The sequence below is a fragment of the Strix uralensis genome, chromosome 3 (genome assembly GCF_047716275.1).
Source record: "Strix uralensis isolate ZFMK-TIS-50842 chromosome 3, bStrUra1, whole genome shotgun sequence".
In the NCBI taxonomy this organism is placed as follows: domain Eukaryota; kingdom Metazoa; phylum Chordata; class Aves; order Strigiformes; family Strigidae; genus Strix; species Strix uralensis.
Window position 1 is genome coordinate 36,206,483 of NC_133974.1, and position 22,811 is coordinate 36,229,293.

The 22,811-nt window shown below is 36.4% G+C and overlaps 1 protein-coding gene across 4 annotated transcripts in view; it reads left to right on the top strand.

Moving 5' to 3' along the window:
* MYO6 (myosin VI) overlaps nt 1–22,811 on the top strand; it is a 116,450-nt gene that overhangs the window by 43,768 nt on the left and 49,871 nt on the right. For all 4 annotated transcript variants that reach the window (XM_074861898.1, XM_074861899.1, XM_074861900.1 and 1 more), the window contains exons 4-12: nt 1,448–1,521; nt 3,561–3,690; nt 4,708–4,813; nt 6,691–6,746; nt 8,975–9,072; nt 10,867–11,031; nt 15,417–15,497; nt 18,187–18,367; nt 20,782–20,926. In XM_074861898.1, the coding sequence (XP_074717999.1) occupies nt 1,448–1,521; nt 3,561–3,690; nt 4,708–4,813; nt 6,691–6,746; nt 8,975–9,072; nt 10,867–11,031; nt 15,417–15,497; nt 18,187–18,367; nt 20,782–20,926 (1,036 nt within the window). The remainder of the gene's footprint in view (nt 1–1,447; nt 1,522–3,560; nt 3,691–4,707; nt 4,814–6,690; nt 6,747–8,974; nt 9,073–10,866; nt 11,032–15,416; nt 15,498–18,186; nt 18,368–20,781; nt 20,927–22,811) is intronic.

The window sequence follows — 22,811 nt, forward strand, 5'->3', positions numbered from 1 at the left end:
GGCAGAGGCACTCCTCAGTCCACTGCAGAAGGAAGGTAAAAGATTGAAAATGAAAACAGAGGGTCTTGAGAAGCTCCCATTATCCTTTGCCAGTATCTTTTGATTCAGTGGGAGGAGTGTTGAAGGAGATGTTAAGAGCTGCTTACTGAGCTTCAGGCATCCTTGCAGTTGTGAGGTGGCTGAGCAGGTTGACTTCAGGTCATAAGAAGTGGCAGCCCTTCTTGCATATTTGTGTAAATAAGTTGGAAAACATTCTTCTCTGCTGGACTCTTAGAGAAAGGGCATCGGTCCAACTTGAGAAACAACTTTGTTGGTCATTATAGATGAGAGGTGCATATGTGGCCCTTGTGTGAGGTGCAGGGTAGCGGTTACAAATACAGTCACAGCGCTTACTCCTAGTCAGATATACATAACTTTTTAAGTGGCACTAATACTGTAAAGTTTACCACTATGATAGTCAGTCAGTTGCAACTGGACAAAATAGTGTTGTGCACTTGAATTCTAAGTGGCGAGAAAAAAGAGGATTGAGAGTGAAAATGGAGGCTGTGTAATGAGTAGTGCCCTCAGTTGGTTTAGGGATAATGTTTTTAATATTGTTAGACTGGGAACTGGTAATGACCTCTGTAATGAAGGCTGCTAACGCTTTCCAGTGCTTTATAGCTGAAAACAAGGACCAGCTTTGCCAGAATGTGAACCTGTATGGTCTGAAGCTTTCTGTCAGTGCCTGCTCGCTGCTTTGAGCTGCTGTCTTGCAACATTTGAGTAGAGTTGGTTCAGTTATTTTATATTGATGATCTAAAGAGAAAAATAAAGCTAGGTTTTGTTAACATTTTTTTTTCCCCTAACAGTTTCTTTGAGGAGGCCTAGTAGCAATAAAATTCAGAATTGAAACATGAAAGGTTGTGTTGGTGCCTGGTGTTAACAATGATGCCTGCTGCCACGTCTACATAGTATTTCCCGATTGAATCGGTGAATATAAACATCTAAAAATCACCAGGAGCCAGCAGTTACTCTAAATGTCAGTTAGGTGGCATTACTCAGGGGACACTGTGGCTGAGAGTGGAGATGGAAGCTGGAAGGAAGGAAACAGGGATTTTGGTAGGCATTGATTTCTGTGCTGACTAGCTGACATGGAGGGAGGTGCACCATGTTTATTTGAAAGACTGGTAAAAGGGAGCTTACACTGAGCAGGACCTGTGTTGAGACTCCTGGAGTCTGACTCTTTGTTCAGTAACTCTAGTTGTACAGTAAAGAGCGGGTCTGTGGTTTTTAAAGCATATATTGAGTCAGCAGTTCTACATGAAGACAGTATAAAGAAATGATAAGATTAAACTGTAACCAAAGAAAGGGGAAGTAAAACTCTCCTTAAGCCTGGGATTTAGATTTTTGTCTGTACACAAAGGTGGACCTGAGCTCCTAATGGTATATGATTGTCTTTTACTTGCAGGTTCCCTTATGTATTTAAATGAGGCCACTCTCCTTCACAATATCAAAGTTCGGTACAGTAAGGACAGAATTTATGTAAGTATTACATGACAATCAGTCTAATGATAGCTGTCCTTATCAACAAAACAAGTGTTTTCAATTCTATTTTTTCCTATAACAGAAACGGTAACATTGGAAGGTTAGGAGGTTTTAGCGCCCCCCCCCCCCCCCCCTTTTTTTTTTTAAATTATTCTTTTTTTTATGTTATACCTTGTTTGAGATCTGAATCATGTTACTCACATTAACATTAGCTAATTTTTATGAGGCAGAGCAATAGATTTTTCTCTACATGACTGTTCATGTGCAACCATAGCACAGCGTTGTACCACAAAGGTTTGTTTGCTATAGGTAACTTACTTCACCAGTAGAGTAGCTGTTAACAAAGATGGTTTTCTTTCTTCATTATTTTTGAACGAAGCAAACAGGTGCCGTCTTTGACACCTCCTAGCTCAGATGTCCATCTTAATCTTTTATATTGCTATCAAATTGCCTAATTGTATTTAATGAATTCTGACTAAATTACATTTTGTTCCTGCCATCTGCCCGGACACTGACAGCTGTGAAATAGAAGAAAGATGAGGTTTTTTTTCTTTCTTATTTTTTTTCTAATAGAAAGCTGGCTAGTGACAATACAAAACAGATCTACATATCTTCTAAGTGTCTGTGTTAAAATAATCAATTTTTGTGTTAGCATGCTGTTCTAAAGTTAAATGAAGTTAAGCCCTTTTTTATATATACATAAAAAGAAAGTATAGTTGTTTTCTTTTGTTGCAGTTAATTTTACATATCTATGAATTCTTTATGGCTCAAGATCAAGCACCAGCTTTAAAATAAATAAATAAAAATGGGCATTTGAACACTCTTCTGGAAAAATAATAATTAAAAATCTTCCAAGGAAGTAAAATTCTAAAACTGAACTGGTTATGTGGTAGTATAGTATTTAGCTTCATAAAGCCTTTCTTCACTTTAAACAAATACTACTAATATGTTGTCCTGAGCAGATTTTCAGGGGAGGTTCGATTTATATTTTTTCCCTTGTAACTTTAAAATACAGTTTGAATGAACAATTGTTTTGTTTTTTGTTTAATGCTAGTTAACAGTATTTGTTTTGTCATTAAAAGGAAAACTGATGTTAATACTTGCAGCTTTTGAAGAACTCTGCATATGTTTTCATTCAGTGAAATAAGTGCTGAAAATAGAAACATCTAAAAAAAATCATATGTTGTGTGTGATCCAGGCTTCTATCAACATATCATGGTAGTGTCCAAATTTCAGTTGTCTAGGGATATGCTCACTAACAACAAACCAAAAACGTTATTCAAGCTGAAGGCTTATCTGATTTTCTTCAGACCTTTTCCTGCAAATGTGGTTTCTTCTGTGATTCAGACATCTGTTCTTCCTTGTATATAATCTGGCCATTAAAACCAAGCTATGAAAGTTTTTTCAGAAACCTTAAACTGTAGTCTTCCTTATCCTATGGAAAGGTAAAACTAGTCTTGGTTTGAGATTCTTCTCAGTTTCCTTCTCTGTGAGAGAACATTTGCATTCTGTATTTCTCACTGTGGAAGCAGCCATAGCTAATTTCTCTCAGCTGAATGCTTTCATTGCTTGGCTTGAGCGTGTTCCCAGGCAGGATCCTGTCAGTCCTTCCTGCTGAGTTGCTTCCATTAGATATTGAAAAATTATCCTTCTCACTGGAGGAGAGTGCGCTATGCTAGCCAGGAGCTTAGTTTATTCACATTTGAGAAGGAGGTTGTAGTGTTCTATCCTTGATCCAGTAACTTGGACAATGTCAAATAATTTTAAAGGAGATTGGGAGAAAGGTCAAATTCAGCACATGCTCCACAGCTCAGTGGTTAGGAAATTCGCCCGGGAAGTCTGTTTTCATAGAAGTCCTGAGAAGGTAATTAGAGGAACTCTGAAAATATATCCTTTCTTGCATCTGCATTAGCTGGAGAGAATTGTAAATGTAGTTGTTATACTTAGGATATAGTCTTCAATAGTAATAGAAAATTGCTGTTAACCACTTGGTTGAATACTAGCTAATAGTTTGCTGTTAACTGTTTTCTTCACAGACCTATGTGGCCAACATTCTTATTGCAGTAAATCCATATTTTGATATACCTAAGTTTTATTCTTCAGAAACTATTAAAAATTACCAGGGTAGATCACTTGGAACATTGCCACCACATGTTTTTGCTATTGGTAAGTATTGAGCCCATATTTGTCTTCTACAAAACAAACATTAAATACTTTACAGTTATCCATAAATTACCACTTGTAACAGTAATTAATTTACTTTAAACTGTTATAAAATAAAAACACTGATTACTAAAATTGCAAATCTTCTTATCCTTGTTGTGCAGTTTGAAGAACTTGGAAATTAGCAGCCCTGGCAACCCTGTTGTTGTTGTTCTGTACCTCCAGTGTTTTATGTCTAAGCGGTTTAAATATATCTTACATCCATTTAAAAAAAAATAATTCAGATTTTAGAAGTGAAGAATGACATAATTATGATTGACACTATCTTTCAGTGTAGTGATTTCCTTTGCCTTTATTATGTTGCCAGGGTACATGCACTGTTTCTTTTTATATGCTTGTGTTACAGGTAGAAAATGCATTTAAATGTTAGTAATGTGATAAACCTGAGTTCAGTCACTTTGTTTAAGAAAAAAAATTGGAAACTACAAAACAACATTTGACTTGTTAAAAGTCTCCTCACTGTGTTGCATTTTGTTTTGTCGTCAGAAGTATAAATAGGTGGGGTTTTCATACCTTTTGCATAACAAGAAAACTACTTAACGTTTTTCCAAGTTTCCTTGTCTCAGATGTTACAAAGTGCAACCGAAAGTTTCCCTTTAAAGGACACATTTAAAGTAAGATTGGTTATAATTTTGTAAATATAATAATATAATGTAAATATAAATATAATGTAAATTTAGATCTAGGTGGTTTTTGTTTTGCTTTGCCCTGGATGTAGTTGAGTTGGTATTTGCTTTCAAAGACTTTAAGCTCTAACATGTCAGTGTTTGAGAGTGAGCAGCTATAATACAATTTAAAGGGAAACAGACTTTAATGAATTGTAACGCATTCGATTGTAAAGATTTACTTTTTTATTTCTGAAAATGTTACGTTTTAATTTTTGTGTTGTAGCTTAACTTTATGCTTGCAACTCTTCTGAATATTAATTTTTGTCATGTTTAATGTATCCTTCTTTTTAAGCTGATAAAGCATTCCGTGACATGAAAGTGCTCAAGATGAGTCAGTCCATCATAGTCTCTGGAGAATCGGGAGCTGGCAAGACAGAAAACACTAAATTTGTTTTGCGGTTTGTACTTTTGGACTGAACTTATTCAATTAATTTCTTGTGTTGATGTGTTTTGACTGACATAAAGGCAGAGCAAATTGTAAAGTAATCAGTAGGCTTAAGCCACAATTCAGTAAGATACTTCTACATACACTTTAATACAAGAAATTCATAGGGTTAAACTTAAATGCTGACACAATAACATACGGAAATGGCTGTATATTCACAGAAAGTGACATCATGTAGTAGGTATGGTTTGTGATGCAGTCATTTTGGTATTGCACATCTGGTATTGTGGTAGATAATAACATAACTAGGCTTTTTAACTGTATCTTGCAAGACACTGTTGGTTTTGCCATAAATGTGCATTTCTGTGTTTTCCCTGTCTTTGTTTCTTTAGTTTGCTTAAGCACCCATGGTTTTTAACTCTTGATTTTGAGATCACTGCAGAGATTCTGTAATATATTTTACCCTAATGTACTGAATAAGATTGAATAATGGGATTTATTTATTGATGTTCATGTATGACCGATACTAAATCAAGCATATTAAGCTACATGGAGGCCATGTTGCTGATGATATATCAGCTTTGCTTCCTCTTACATGGTTTTAATGGTTTTGACCACATTTGCTTTATACTTCAGCTGCTTTATATCACTCTGGAACATTGTAACTGGAAAGCACTGCTCCCTTAAATTCACCTATATCATAGGTGGCCTGATTATCCAGGGAAGCAGAGTGCAGGCTCCCTTCCCCGCCTTGTCCTTGTTTCCCAGTTTACGTCTTTTAATTCCCTTTTCCCTCACATGTATTCTCTAGTATGTATGTACAGGAGAGGTATTACCATCCACATCCCATGAAGAATTGTCAAGGCTGTTTGTCCTTCATATGGCTCTTTGCTCCTGTGCAACCTTTAACAGATAGCTGTAAAAATTACTGCAAGGTGCTGGTGATGATTTTTTACAGGGCACATCCTAACTTTGAGCCTGCTAAGACCCAAAAAAGATGGCAGGCATTGGGAGAACATCTGAGGAATGCTCTCAAAGGAGGTTATTCTTCCTCTTCTCAGCAAAGGAAGTTCTGATTACACGGCAGGCAAATATTGGTGCCGCTATACTCCCCACCACCCACCCCTGTAGAGTCTGTGTACAAAACATCATTGAGCTTTAAAAGCAGGAAGTTTTTTCCCTTGTGTGATCAGAAAGCAGAGCCTACTAATACAGCTCTGTTAATGCTCCTAAATTTTTTTTGGAAGGCCTCACTTCTGAGAACTGTTTTTAACTCGTCCCAGATTTACTTGTGAATTTCCAGAAAGCATGCCCTGTGCTCAGGGAGAAAGGAGGGGGGGGGGGGGGGGGGAAAAAGCTGCAACTTTGGAGCAATTATGTTGTGGATTTATTTCCAGATTCTTTCTTCGCTTGCTAAATTGTATCTTACCTTGATAATGCACCTGCAATTTCCTATCTCACTGTCTCCATGTGGAATTTTTATTAACACTGATAGTTATGAACACAGAAGCTGTATGCATGGAAAGTCTTTAATTCAGGAAATACATATGAAACCTTACGCATTTACTAAGATTATTAATAAATACAGATAGTACAGTAATAGTTTCATTATTTGTATAAAAGTGTAATATCCATATGTACATCTAGAAGAAATTTCTAGCATATTTTGAAGTACTGAAAAAATCTGAAGTCTGCAAGAATATTTTTGTTTTAACAAAAAAGAAAAGCCAAACCGCCTTTATTTAAAAAAATACAGGTATTTGGAATTGTAATCAATGTGCTTTCCCTTTAGTAGATGGTTAGTATGTATAGTGCACAGACAGGCTAATCCTGTTGAATTGAGGTAACCTGACACATGAAAGATACTGATACTTTTATCTTGCTTTACAGGTATTTGACAGAATCCTATGGTACTGGGCAAGATATTGATGATAGAATTGTAGAAGGTATTGAATTTTCTTTAATTGAATTAAAGATTCCAATGTTTTACTTTTCTGTTTTTTTTTTTTTTTTTTTTCCAAATTTGAAATGTCAGTCAACAGTAACTAAATAAAAGCTAGGATGAAAATATCAGACTTCCTTTATACTATCAGACTTCATTTATGGGTAGTTTACCATGATCCTAAATTCTGAAAACATATTTTTTTGTCTGTGATTCACTTTATTTAGTATAGTGTCACATAGTCCTTGATCTAGAAAATGTTTAAGAGTGTGTTTGAGTTGAACTTCACACACATATGTACCCAAGACTGGATTTTATGCTGTATGAAATCTGCAAGGACAAGATTATGTTCTCATTACTATCTATTAGTACCAAGAAAGAGTAGTTCCTTCTCCTCACCATAAAGTTCTTAAAGCCAGATAAAGCAGGGAAGTTCTTCTAAATTATGGTTCTGGGTCATTTTTCTATTATGCCTTTTTTGTCAGAAAGCACATAATTCGGATTAATGCTTCCGTTGTGTCTATCTTTTGACTCCCAAACAAGGTTAGACTGTGTTGATCATCAATTTGAGCCTCTTTACTGTTGCATGCACTTCCTAATTGAACAGAAGATAACTTTTAGAGAGAATACAAATATCTCAAAACCAAACAACCCTCAGCCAATCTAATAATGCCTTATATGTCAGTTTAGTCTTCTATAGCATATAGTAGATTTATATTGTAATTTCATTACTCTGTCTTTTTCTTAAACCAAAATTTTTTACTTTTTCTTTTGCTTTAATTTTTCTGTTTTCAAATTCAAGCCACTGGATTATTCAAGAGAACTACTGCAGGCTTTAATCTCTTGTTGCTGTAGGTTTGCTTAAACTAACTCCTTAGTGAAATCCACTGTGTGCCAAAGGAACTCAAAAAGTGGCCAAGAATTGCATAATGCCTGACGCAGTATGCCATAAAATTAATTGGTACTTGTAGGTATTCTTAGAAAAGTTGGATTTTTTAATCTAAAACAGCATGAATTTTGAAGTTTTTTAGGCACAATTTTAATGAGCATGCTTACAGCATATGTATTACTAGAGGAACCTTTAACCTATCTGAAAGACCTTTTGCAATTTGTTTTTATTCATAATCTTTTCTTCAGAAATGTTAATATTATGTAAAATACCTGAACTGTTATCAAAGATCTCTTAAGAAGTCAGTTTTGAAAGTCAGATTTGCATTTTCGTAAGCTTTAAGTATTAAAAAAAATGAAAACCTAGCCGAACTAGAAAAGTTAATGCTGATGTTGTCCTACTAAATGATGCATTATTATCCATAATTTATCCAACCATTGTAGTTATTCCTTCATTCTTTAATTTTTTTAGGAGCAGATTTTTAGACGGTTGTCAGTGGAGTTTTAAATCTGAGTTTCTGCTCACTTAGTTTCCAGTGAATAATTTTTTAGTTAAAAGCCTTAAAAAAATCTTGCAGATATTTTCAATGGTTTATTGTTAGTGCGACTCAGTAAATGTTTTCTTTGATCTTCAGAGCTAGTAAATGCAGTCTTTCAGAGGCCTTGATTTTCATAACTACTAAGCATTTTCAAACTGATTGAACTGTGCATGACATGGGGGGAGAGAGAGGGAGAGACTGTAGATTGCCGCCACTCTTTCTGTATGGGCTTTAAGGTGCTTGAAAACTGCAGCCAGTAAAAAATTAAATCACTCAATCACTTAATTGACCTAATTTGAAAGGGCATTTTAAAGTTGTTTTTGAAATCCACAGTCTTCTAATACATTTTTTTATTCCCTAATCAATCTAACATGTCACATGCATGACATTTAAGTGACACTGTTATCTGTGGGATAAGTGGGTAGTTTAGATTTTATGAATAGCAACTCATTGGGAAGTGTCAAATTGTGTGTTGTCTCGTATAGTTTATGTATCAGTTATTTACCTGCTTGCTGTAGAACAACATCACTGAATAATTTTTGGTGCTTGTCTCTGAAATTCTTACACTATTGATTCGAATTGCAATGTTATGTGATATTTAAGTACTTCATTGTAAGTTCCATCACAGTATATCCAGTACAATTTGCAAAATTGATTATTCCTAATAGGTGATATTTTTCCTTTAATTTTCAAACCTTATTCCCAATAAGTTCACTGAATAATTAGTATGTATTTGTTCTCTCTTTCTTTTTGGTAGTTTACTGATCAAATTTTAACACTTTCAAAATTTTAATTGTTTAAACAGCAAATCCCCTATTAGAAGCCTTTGGAAATGCAAAGACTGTTCGCAACAACAACAGCAGTCGTTTTGGGAAATTTGTAGAAATTCACTTCAATGAAAAGGTACTGGAATTTTGATAACAGATAACCAGTGATGATTTTTTTTTTTTTTTGCCATAAAATGGTAATGCTAGACTGGAAGTAGACTGAATAATTTATCTTGCACCAAATAGCTACTGTCCTGCTTTACAGATGTGAGTTGTATTCTATCACCTTGAAGGAAAAACCAGAGCCACAGAGTACTGTGTCACTACTGGAAAATGGTTGGTCGAGTCAGTAGGAAAATTACTTCCATCCACAGAAGAATAATATAATATGCAAATATAATATGCAAAAAGGCATATTAAAGAATAACTTGCTGTTAAGTATTTATGCATTCCTTTAATGCACAAATAAGTGTCAGTTGCATATTAGATATAAACAGATATATTTTAATGCTTTAATACTTGAAATGAATTATAGATGTTTTAATGTATTTATATGAGATTTTGGGACCTCACATTAGTGTTATGTATATGACAGAAGTCATGGAATTGTTTTTTGTCAGAAGTACTTTTGTCAGAAGTTCGCTGTGTAGCTTATGAAAAATTTTCTTTGTTTGGGTGTAGTTTTGCTTGGATAGCATATGTATACACACATTCTACAATTCAAGGATGACTTTATAGCTGCCCAGCATGTCCAAATTGAAGACTTTTGTTGACAATCCCTGTAGAGATTATGAATGTGCCTCCTCATCATCTTTCTGATTGAGGACATAAAGAAACAAATTCTTGCTGTTCCTCCTTCCTGCAGAGTTTAAGGTCATCATCTGGTCTTGAGCTTGTGGTCTTTTCCTAAGTTTTCATCCCTTGGTTTGTAACTGAACTTCAGATCTTTGGTTAATAGTTTAGATAGTAAATAACTAAATTAATTCCTTTAAGGGTAGAGGGACTTTATCTGTTGGTCCAGTTCATGTTAATAAACTTATGGAAAGGACCCAAATTTCTACTTGGAATGATGCATTTGTGACCTGTCAGTTTATCTGTCAACACTTAATGGTGTTTCAGATTAATTGCTTCAGCTGAAGCAAATAGCACTCAGCCTATCTTCAGAAACTGCTTAAAAGCCCGTTTCAGCTTTCCAGGGCAAGATCAGCCTGTTTACTTGAGCCCCTTTTTTACAAGACTTCATACTTCACAAGACTTCACTTCATGGTGACCTTATTAGATCTGATTTCTAAAAGGAATATAAGTATGGACTGGGGCCTCCTGAATGAGTGAATGACTGCATAGCCATTGTCAAATTTGTCAGTCAGTAAGTCCTTATTAGTTGCTTTAATGGCCGTAAGCTCAGGAATTTCCTTGCTATTAAGATTTGTCTAGGCACAGGGAATTTTATCATAGGCCAGATAACAAATTGCTTTCAAAATCCATCAGACTTCCATCTCAGAAAAGAAGTGCAAGTGTTTGAAATAAAATGTTTGCTCATAATTACTCTGCCTAAGATGTTGTTCAAATATGTGTTCTTTAATTTTAACCCTTCCTTCTCCTTTGCAAGAGTCTCAATGAAAGGCAGCTAGAGAAGGTTGTAATAGCACAGTAATGGCACTTACTGTCATCCAAGAACTGTAAGGGTGGCTGTAGCAATGGTCTTTGCAGGAACTACTGAAATTCTACCAAGGATTTCTGCTTGTTGGGGTGAAGCAGACCCTTCTTTTAAGAGGAATGTATGTATATGCAATACGTGAGCCAGGGGGAGAAGTTATGGAGCAGTGTTCGTTGAGCGAGCCATGATCAGACAAATGTAAATTGAAAACTTATGCATCTCAAATAATCCCAAAAATATTCAGATAACCAGAAAAATATTTCTTCCTCCTAGAATTCGGTGGTTGGTGGATTTGTATCGCATTACCTTCTGGAGAAATCTAGGATCTGTGTGCAAGGCAAAGAAGAGAGGAATTATCATATCTTTTACAGGCTTTGTGCTGGTGCTCCAGAAGACATTAGGGAAAAACTATATCTAAGCTCTCCTGACAACTTCAGGGTGAGTATCAGAGTCAGTGTTTGTAAAGCTCCTCATATTGCTATACATGGATTTTTCATATAGGTCTTATTAAATTCTCTATTTATTATCTTTGACAGACTCTTTCCTGTTAGAAAAATCAGAAGATGTTTTTGTTAAATCTATTTGATCCTGAAATAAAGCTGCCTGCTGTTTTTCCTTACTGGAAGATTTCCTGTACTTTGTCTTAAAATTGAGGAATCTTTGTTTTTTCCAAAAACATACTGTTACATACCCAGCTGCTAGTAATGTTGTTATGGGCTCTTCTAGAGGTGTAAAGTGTGAATTTCTTGGTTGTGATCTAACTGTTCTGTGGGTAACCCATCTTTTAAGTCCTGAAAACTGCATTTATTTTTTCCTATTCTAATTGTATGTTTAGGAAGACATAGGAGTTCCCCCATGATTCTCTCTCTTAAATTGTTCTTCCCTTACACTTCCCACCAAGGATCAGACCACAGTGACAGGGTTGTTATGCTGCTCTGTTCCAGTACATGTGCTTTCACATCACTTGTCTTTTCTACTTACTCTCTTGCACCTTGTTCCTATCATGCTATACTCATTTGTACTACTCCAGTTTTGACCTTCTCCCATTCCTCTCATCATAGTCCTCTGTTGTTCTTGGTCACTCCAGGTTATATGATAAGATTCACCAGTCCCTTTCAGCTGAAAGCTCACCCTTTTATCTCCAGTTGACCCAAAGCCTATGCTCAGCTCTTCCTGCCAAGATTACTTTTATTCATTAAGCATGATTCTCCTTCTTAGGTTTTTCTTCACCTAATTTATTCTTTCCTGAGGACTACTTACTATTTTTGAGTTTTGGCTGTCTTTCCACAACCTGTTACTGGTCCAGTCAGTCAAATAATGGAGAAGCCAGTAAAATACAAATAAAATCAGTGCTGAATGTAATACTCCTAACTATACCTTAAATGAAAGTGAGCTAAAACAGCTGGGAAATAAGACTTGAATCATTATACATACTTCTTTAAAAATGTTAGGTGAATGTTCAGTGGCAGGGAAAAAGCAGAGTAGCATTTTAGAAGTTGTTAGGAAAGGGAGAATGAAATAGTGAGTTATGCTGCAATGTACATCCATGTTTGTAAACAGCATACACAGTTTTGTCATCCCGACTCAGAAAGGTATAGTAAAATCCTTGGGTGAAGTAGAGGTCATGTTTGAAGACAAGCTCTTGAGTACTATGGGCCTTTTAATTCAATCCAGTGTGCCTGTTCTTATGGCTTCTGATTTGTTTACTGCCTTCCTTTCTTCTCCCCATGCTTTATTTTTAGGGTTTTTGCCTTTTTCTGAAACTATGTGGTTTCTCCCGATTAACCCTGATTCTGTATTATGTTTCTAGTAGCAATCCCACAAAAAGGCTGTCTTTCTGTCCTATCATTATGTTCTTGCATTCTTTCCTCCCATTTTTCCACTGAACGGTTTTTACTACTTCATTTTAACTTTTCCTCCAGCTTTCCTTCTTTCTCCCTTCTCTACATTCTGATTTCACTGAACTATTTTCAGAAATGATTGACAAATAACATGACATTTCCTATTGCTTTCTTCCCTTTCTTGTCAGTCAAATTTTTTTTCTCTATTTTATTTTTGGTTTGCCTGAGTGACTCCAACCTTATTTCCCTTATTTTTAAATTCTCTTATTTTCTTAGCGTATTACATTTTGATTATTGCAGTATTTTTTTCTTGAGAAAATAACATTATTGAACTCTTTACTGATACAATGTTTCTCATTGTCTTCCTGATTGTCCCTTTCTCTTTCTCTTCACATCTTTCTAAGCCTATTCACATCTTACACTGTTATCACCAATTTTACTAGTAAGGTGAAGACTCTTGCCTTCAATCATTCATTCCTGCTATTTAATGATATATAAATGTATTGGTAGGTTTTTCTTTTGTTTTTCTTTTCCTTTTGACAATCACACTTGAACTGTAAATATCTACAAATATCATCATGTGCTTTGTTGTCTTGCATTGAAAAATATTGGCAAATCAAATCATACTGGTAAATACTGGTCAGTTGTTTGCTTATGTTCCATCATTTGTCTGTCTCTCTCTCCACTGTCTCTTGGCTTATGCCTGGCTTGGAATCTCATGGAAACAGAATTTTGTGTATTTCTAAAATACACAGACCAAATCCCTGCCATGAGTTTGGAAAGGTTTTGTAACACAACCCTGGAGAGCATGTGCAATTACAAGGTTATAAATTAATTGTCATCTTCTTAGATTTCCTTGATCTTAAATGGGGTGAGGGGCACTGCTAACAAAGAATTACATTACTGTGTTGATTGTTTTCTTTGTTGATGTATCTTTCTACTTGGTTTTCTAAATAAAACTTGGACTGTGCTTATCTGTTACCTTCTCCAAAATATTTTGTACTCAATTTCATCAGAATTCAGCAGAGGGCTAGAAGCCTTAAAGATACAAAGTTCCTACTAGTTTTGTGCAAAGCAGTGGTTGCATAGGTGACACCTAAATTAGTGCACTCATTGTAGGGAAGGCAGGTGTATGCTGGTGACCGAACAGGTTGCTGCTGCCTCTTGGCTTGGCCGAGTCAGTCTCTGCTTACTGATGAGCCAGGAAGTGGCCACAGAGCTGCAGTTCCATATTATGCACATCATACATTTGTACTGTGGTCTCTAGGTGATCTTGCTCCCTAAAAGCCACAGCAGTATTTTAGGACAAGTTTCCTACTTCCTCAAAGGCATTCCTAGAGGCCTTTGGAGACCTTACATTTTTTCTTAAAATATTCAGTTTGTATCGTCTTATAGTTCATCTACTTGTACTCAGTTGTGCGATGGAAACCTGATCTGATGCTTATTAAGAAGGAATTACTTCTGTTCTCTAGAAGGAAAGCTTTTCTTTTGAAACACCTAACAAACACAATACTTAAAAAAACCCAGCACCATTTATTTTCATATGATATGGTGCTAGTTTTCAAAACTTTCTTCTTTATTGTGCAGTTACTCTATGCAGTATTCTCTTGTATCTTTCAAGCTAAAATCTTGAACAAATTTTCAAATATATATTTTTATTGTGCAGCCACTTTTCCATTAAAACTTACTTCTTGTAGTTAATAGATTTTTAATTCTGGAACTGCATGTGCTGTGTGCCCACTCTTGGGGATTTTTTTCTAATCAAAAACTCTGCACACAAGGCTGTAGATGTCAAGGTCAGAATTATAACCTGTTTAAAATCAGGCTGGTTGCAGTACAGTACTGAACAGCCTGAGTGCCTTGACAGAAGGCACTCACTTGCCAGTTTCAATTATAAAGAGTTTACAGTCACATCAGCCTTATCACACCGTGACATAATTTTTTAGACTTCTGCTAAATTTGTAACAGGTACTTTCATTTCCATTAAGAATATTTATTGCTTTACCGTAAACTAGTATTTGAATCCCAAGTTCTTTGCTGCTTGTTAAATTTTAAAATATTAACATATAATTTATTTTTAATTAAAAAAAATTTAACTTCTGAAATGTTTTAAAAAAGTTTTCTTGTCACTGTTTTAATGTTAAATTTGTCACCTAGTTTCCTTCTGCTGTTAAAAATGCTTTGAAGAATGTTTTACTTTTTAGAGTTTTGTATATGAATTTTAATCAAAGGGTAGAATTATCTGTGTTCACCTAGTTAAAAACATCTTTGTTCATGGGCTACAGCAGAGAATCAGTTCACTTCCTTTAGACAAAGGGCTCTGTCCAAGCTTTTGGACGCAGTTCATATTTTCAGCTGAACAAATCAGAAAGAAAAAGCTGGTGATCCTATTTTGCTGGAAGTATCAGTCATTATCTGAATGCCTGGTCTATTCCCTTTACTGTACAACATGAGATGGATGTCAGAAGCCAGATTCTGAGTTAGGCTTCTGCTTGTGCCATATTACAAGTTTTTAATACTCTTCATGTTTTTAATATGCTACATCTCTTACTACCTATAGAAATATTTCACTGGTGAGGAAAAAATTAATAAAGTTTGAAATTACACATAGGCCAGAAAATTTATTTTCTTGGTTTCTAATTTTGATTGTCTTTTCTGTAATCCCAGACTCCATTAATAGGTTTAATAGAGTCAAACTCTGCGAAAAGATTGTGGGATTTAACAAAATTAATATCCCACTGTGTCAAAAAGTATTTTAGTTGTCAAAATCGAGAAGTTTTCAATAGATGTTTGTTACTGTTGCACTTCTGTAATTTTGTAGATGTAAATAAATACATTTTCAAGGAATGAATTCTGAATACCTACCATGTTGGTAGTACCACGTGATTAAATCAAGCTATGTAGACCAAGCCTTAAATAAAAGCATATGTTTTCCTTACTTCTGTCTTTTAAGTATGCATTTCCACTTTTTTATTGTTACAGTATTTAAATCGAGGCTGTACCAGATACTTTGCTAACAAAGAAACAGACAAGCAGATTTTGCAGAATCGCAAGAGTCCTGAGGTATGTTTGTATCTTCAGTTGGTTTATATTATCGATTAATGCAGATAGAGTTGAAAATTATGATTACAGTTTTACAGTGTGGAATGAAATGTTCATTTTGCACATCTCTATAGGTCTAAATGGGTACTGTCAAAGCTGGTATATTCAGAACTCTGGTTTTGGAGTTCAGTCCTAGAAATGCATTTTGACACGCATCTTAAAATCCCAAATGGAACAGTATATAAAATTGTTTCCTTTTCATTCTTATAATAATGTAATACTTAATGATGCAGCTTGTCTTCTGTGGAAAACAAAAATCTAGTCAAGAGTTTTTTTAATTTTCTTTTTAAATGTTACTACTGGTAGTAATAGGTCAGAAGCAGCAGTCTTTTCCAGAGCCATTTTCACTGTCTGGATTTTTGAAGTGATACTCCAAACTGTTTTATAAAACATTAGTGCAACTTCACTTCCAGCATGAGTATATCCCCCTCCCCAGTACGCTGGTTCTTTATTGTTTTTTGTTTTCCCCTCGCTATGAACTGTTGCTTATGCAGAGCATGGCATTTCCTGGAAGAAAGCGTGAAACTTCAAAACATTTCTTTCCTCTTGGTCCATTTTCGTTTACTTTTTTTTTAAACTTAAATGCTACAAATTCTGGTCATTCCAGCCTTTGAGCTTGTTCACATGAGGACACTAAAGAATTTAATCTGCATTAATAGTATATGTGAATTGGAAGTTGTTTAAACACTTACGTGTTTAAACAGTTTAATGAAATTTCTTCTCTGCTCTTTCAACTATTCATGCCTGAAGTATGAATGTCTCATTTGTATGGCTGGAAGATATTTCAATTCTTAATCAAAACCTTAAATGTGATTCAGTAGCAGGGCAAGCTGCAGATACATGTGGAAAAATACAAATATGATTTTCCTCAAGAGTGTCTCTCCCCCACTGACCATACCATCTCTTTTACCTTTGAGAACTTGGTCTTGAGCTTGTACATAGCTTGTGCCTGGCTATGAGAGACAATATAGGTACTTCTTTGCTCAAGTCAACATTGTAAAGTCTACTCCTGGATTTCTAGTGTTTGTATGTTGTAACACTGAATACGTAATGCTGATTTCTTTTGCTTGAATATAGGCTGTTTTCTATAATAAGGGGTGGTGGAGAGTGAGATACAGAAATGCTGATTTGATACTACTGTGAGGCAGAAAGCTGGTGGATATTTCATTCTCGTCAAGCAGATAGGCTAAGAGAAGCTTGGGAGGTTTTGCCTCAGTTTACTTAATTTGCCTTAAATGAAGATATGTAGTGAAGTTGGTCATTTATGTAGGCATAAAGTATCAACATTCACCTATTGCTACTGGAAGATGAACCTGTGCAATCTTCTGTTATTGATGTGATTTACAGGCGGGTGTTCTGTCATAAAACGTGTCCTCTAAAGGACTTAATTTGAAATAAGTGTTTGTCTAAACTAAAACATACTGAGAGAATAATTCTGCAAATGTGTATTAGACATTAAGTAGTGGAACATATGATGCCGTAATACCTGTATGTTCACAGCCATATCAGTTTGAAGGCCCAATAAAGGATAAAATTTCAGTGATATTCAAACCTAGTCTAGCCACTTAAACAGGAAATATATTGCATTGTTCATGTTTTTAAATCAGAAATTGAGTATTTGCTCTGTCATTTTAAGCAAAATATTAAGATTGTTTATTTTTATAGAAGTAGCTGGAATAATCAATTAATACTTAAATTATTTTTGTGTTTTCCTTATCAGGAAGATGAGGTGATCATTTTACATAATTAAGATGTAGTTTAATTTTAATAAATGTAGTTTAATAGTATTGATGTGTCTAAATGTTGTGTGAAGTGAATTTTTCAGATGCATGTGGTGTTTTGTTTTGATAAAAATCATGTTAGCTTATTTGATATTAATGAGGCTTCTATTTGAATTATTCTTTTTAGTTGAAAACATTTTAAAGTAATTGTAACTTAGCTCAGTCTGTGCATGTTCAGTTAGTCTCTTGATTGCATGCAGATGTGTTACTATCTCCTACGTAAACCTGTTAATAGTTAAAATGGCTTGATATATTTAAATTAGGAAAATCAGCAAAATGTTAAATTGTTACTTTAAAACATAGCTGGTATTCTTCTAACCCAAAGAACACTGTAAACAACTTTTCTGTTTCTTAATCACCAGCAAACGTTAACAAGTGTATTTCTTTAAGTCTGTTTAGGATAGGGATAACTCTTCCAGTTCTGATTTGACCTATATGCCTTTCCCATGTCCTGTCAGACTTCCTATCATCCTGTCCCAAGGACCTCAATCTTCTTTCAGCTGTTGAGGGCTAGAAGCACTCCTCTATATCAATGCTTCGATAGCTCCCTTAGCCAAAGTCTTCCTTTCCACTGCTTGCTATCCTATATTTCCCCATCCTTAGTTGTCACATTCTCCAACTTCTGCTTTGTGAAGATAGTTTGAAATTTGCTTTGAAGTTGAAGTTTGAAGATCATGCTTCAAAGTATCAACAAAATAAATAAGGGTTTTTGCAAAGCCTGTATTGTCTGAAGAGCTCTAATCTCTTTCTACTTAGTTTGGCATGCTTTTTTATGCTTTTTGTTACGGTTTATTCTTGACTGGAAATAATTGCTTACGTTTACTTTAAAATCACTTACTGAATTTTTTGTTTATCTTGTTGTTTTCTAGTATCTCAAAGCAGGTTCCTTGAAGGATCCACTCTTGGATGATCATGGAGATTTCAACAGAATGTGCACAGCAATGAAAAAGATTGGACTGGATGATGCAGAAAAACTTGATCTTTTTAGAGTAGTGGCTGGTGTCCTTCACCTTGGAAATATTGATTTTGAAGAAGCTGGGAGCACTTCAGGTTAGATGAAACATAAATTGTTTTCTGTAAAAATACGGAAAATGTCTCTTGATTATAGGTAGTTAATTCCATGTGAATTGTTGCTTTAGAAAGCTTCCTCATGTTCAAGGATAATTTAGTCTTAATTCACCCCATTTTTAAGTCGTTTACCTGTTTATGTGTCAAAACCATACTTGTATTTTAATAATAATTTTAGACCAACTTCTTGCTAATGTCATGAAAACATCTTGAAATTAGCAACTCCATCTGTAGGGAAAGGCATTATGCCCTTTGGCTTCCAAAAATACCATCATGAGTATTTTGAGAGGCGAGGAAAAGATGTTACAGCAAAAACTTAGGTAAATGTAGATTTCCTAATTTTAAGATGTCACTCACAAGATGAGTTGGTACGAGCATAGCTGGGACTCAGTAGCAGAATGTGCAGGAAGGCTGAGGAAGGGGGAATGAGTATTTTGGGACTGGTCGTTCTTACCTTACTGTTTAAATCAGCCTCTCTAAGTTGAGAACTGCTGTCCAGATATTCCTGAAGAAACTCCCGGTCTGGACATAGCACAAATATAACTATAGTAGAAAAGATATGTAAGTACCTCTTTATCTTGAGTTGCAAGATACACACAGTGAAATTGGTTCCTCTTAGTCCTACTTCAAGTATGCATAGCTGTTGCCAAACTTGGTAAAGTTGTTAGGAAGGTCATACCAAGGAACATTTTAAAAGGTGTTTTGAATGATAAATTAAATGAGTACTAGCCTTATAGGTTCACTAGCTCCGGACCCCAAGCACAGAATCACCACAGAACTGTCCAAACATTGTGTTTGGAAGAGATCATGGGAGGTCTCTAGTCCAGTGTGTCCTGGTCAAAGCAGGGCCAACACTGAATTCAGACCGGGTATCTTAGGGTTGTCACAGAGAAGGGGGGTTTCTTCTTTTTGTGGTGTTTTTTTGTTTTGTTTTTTTTTTTCCCCTCGAAGGTCAAATCAGAACCTCCCCAGTGTCAATTTATGATCTTGCCATCTTCATGAAGATGACTGAAATGAACATGGTTAATGTGAATGAATCTGGGAAGACCTGGGGGTAGAGAAAGGGTAGTGGCTCCACGGGGCTCAGCAGTAACTGGCAGGGAGCTCCCCTGTTTGGGCCTTCTGTGAGTTGAGACTTTGGGGTTGACAAGGTGGAACAGTGAAAAAGGTGCAAATGTGAGTGGAGAGGCAGTTTCAGGAGGCAAATGAACAAGAAGGGGAACCACAGACAGTGAGGAAAGTCAGGGTTTAGAGAAGGGAGGGAGGACACCAGAAAACTTATTTTCTCTGTTGAAATTCAAACCCATTTTTTTCTGGAATAAATTACTGAACTTCTAAAATGTTAGTTGCAAATACAGGCTTTATTCTGCTCTCACCTTGTATGTGTGCACACAGGGTGTGCATTTGAACTGCTCCAGGCAGTATGTGTCTTACCAGAGACCCTCTAAAGTTCTGTTGCTGCTTCAAAAACCTGGGAAACACCAAACAAAAGCTGTTTACTACAGGTCAGATGGTGTTCTAGAGCTTCCAAAATCAAGTCACAAAAGCCTTAATCTTGTGAGGACTCCTACCTCCCTTTTTTCACTTAATGGGTTGTGGAGTTAAGGAATTCAAGAAATGTTTGACTAGTTATTTATCCCTTTTGGTTTCTTCATTTATGTGTAGAATAAATTTTACCGAGAACAACAGGAAAGAAATGTTGGCATATGTAATTATTTAAGTGTTAGATTTTGCTAAAGTGCTTGAGCACTTTGGTTAGATTTATGAAGCTGGATGAGCTCTGGCGCTGTGGGCGTGGTGTGGAGCAGAAGGAAGCAGACCTTGCAGCTGTGTACCTGGGAAAATGTACATACTATTATCTGAACATATGTAAGTGCCGGGAGCCTGCCGTGCCAGGCACTTCTGTTGCAGAGCAAGGAAGTCTGGAGGGTTACAGGAACATCTAAGTTCAAAAGCTTAAATCAGTACAGTTAGTTTCTAGGTATTAGCACTTTCCTTCTGCGTTTTTTGGGATAATTCTTTTGCTTACAAGCAGGTTAGCTTTTTGAACAGCCCATGTTTAGAACAAAGTTCTACAAATACAGAATTTCATGCATAGTTTTTGGGTGGGGTTTTTTTTGTTGTTTTTCTGTTCTTGTTGTTGTTTTGGGGGTTTTCTTGTTTTTGAGAACTCACTGTTCACATTTAATATATGAAGTAATTACCAGAGGCAACCTTTCATTCCTCCAAAGCTGATGTTACTTCCCGTGGTCACGGCGAGATCGTCACATAAAAATGTCCCTAAAAATGCCGGGCTGGCAGCAGTTGCCCGGCCACCGGGAAGCGCGCTGGGGGCTGGGGGGGCCGTGTGGCGGTGTGTAACGGCAGTGTGTAACGGCGGTGTCGGTCGGTCGCAGGGGGCTGCACGGTGCGGCCGCGGAGCGAACCGGCGCTGGAGCGCTGCGCCGCGCTGCTGGGGCTGGACCCGGAGGACCTGCGCGGCAGCCTCACCGCGCGCGTCATGCTCACCACGGCAGGGGGCGCCAAAGGAACGGTCATCAGGTGAGTCCCGCGGGGCGCGGCGCGGCGGGCGGCGGGAGGGGCTGCCCGGGCTGCGCACTGAGCGCGGCCGGGGGCTGGGAGCTGGCCCGGCGCTGCCAGCTGCGGTCTGAGGTAACCGGCTGCCCAACCTCCGCCCCCCGGCCAGGGACCGCCGGGTCTGCCTCCTGACACGGGGTTTGCCCCTCTTAGCCACGGGGAAAAAAGGGCCTCAAACTGCCGCTTGACCGTTTGCAAGTATGAACTGAGGTGCAGTTAGCCTAAGTGCAGCTATTTAAAAGGCTTGCTAATGGTTTACAAGATGCAAGTACAAAAACAATACTACAAAAATACGAGAGTGCAGTAGACTAGCAGGTTTGCATTGATAATCCCTTTAAAACAAACAGCGTGCTATGCCTTCCCATCATGCAAGTGTTCATTTTGAGAGGACAAATTTTTAACAGGGCTTTTTTTTTTTCTCTCTTTTTTTTTTTTTTTTTTTTAAACCACTTGATCCAAATGCACATTTTCAGCTGCTCAGGCTTGTTTTATTGTTGTTAGGTCATTGGAATGTTTTTATTTGTATTTGGAAGAGTGGCAGTTATACAACATCTGGCTGAAATGGCCTTTTTTTCAGAAAAGAACTGCTTTGAATAAGTCACTATCACATTTTAAAAAAACCTCTCACACGTTGGCGAGTATGCTGTGTGGCCAAAGAAAGTACAGCACTCATCCTGTTAAATCTGTAACCTACACAGAAAATTAGATATGCTAAGAGATTTAACAGATACACTGTACCAAGGAATGTTAATGCTGTGCCTAAAGTATTTCACAGGATACTTGGATGCATCTTTCTTGCCATGGGGGCTGCACAGTGCTCCCATGACTGCTGCCCTGTGATATTAGGTCTGGGGTGCTCTAATTAGAGGATACTATATCCATCCTTCTCAGTGTCTGGGTCATCAGTGTCCCTGTGCTTGCCACATCTAATTCTTCTGAAATCAAGTTTCAGCTTTAAAAACACCACCTGTTGCTAATAAAGAAACATTTAATCTTGACTGCAAAGTTAATATTTTTTCATCGAAACATAAAAATAGTGGAACAGGATAAATTTGTCTGGTTTTTTTTTTTTTTTCCTGTAGCTTTTAAGAATGCATCACTATTGTAGTAAATAGTGACCTTAACAAAAGTGATTATCCCTTTCATTTTGACAAGAAGGTGTTATCAAGGTAACCTCCTATGCACAGTAGGGTAGCAATTTCTTCCTGTACACACATGGAGAAGGAATAATTACAAAGAACATGTTTAAAGGTGGTACTGATGATAAAATTTCGACACCGTGGAAGTTATTACTCTTATGAAAGAGTTTTATGACAACGATTTCACTACAGTTGCCTTTTGTTTATGAAAAACCTCTAGCTTCCACCACAAATTTTCTCTTGTTGAGATGGGTCCTTCTAGCACACAAGCTGCCAGGGATGCTAGCTAAGCTGCGTGCAACTGGATTGAGTGTTTTAACATTCAGTTTTCTATGTTGTGTATTTTCTGGAGTTAAAGAAAACACTGCATCAAAAGCTGAACTTGGGCTAAACAGTTACGAGCACATTAAAAGTAATTCTTAATGTTTAGCTGAATGCATCGATCTTTTAATTAGGAAACTAATTAACATTCCCTTCACCCATTGGAAGAATGCATGGGTGCTTCTTACTGACTTACAGAAACAATCAGATTGTTTTAGTGAATCAGAAATACAACCATTACACCAGAAGTTTAATATATGAAAGCCATAATTAATTATCTGTATTTATGTGGTTTATGTAAGTTCCTTGCATATTTAATATATTTTTGAATTTATTATTATTTATGTCTTATAGTATGAAATATTTATTAACATTTCATAAACTTGTAG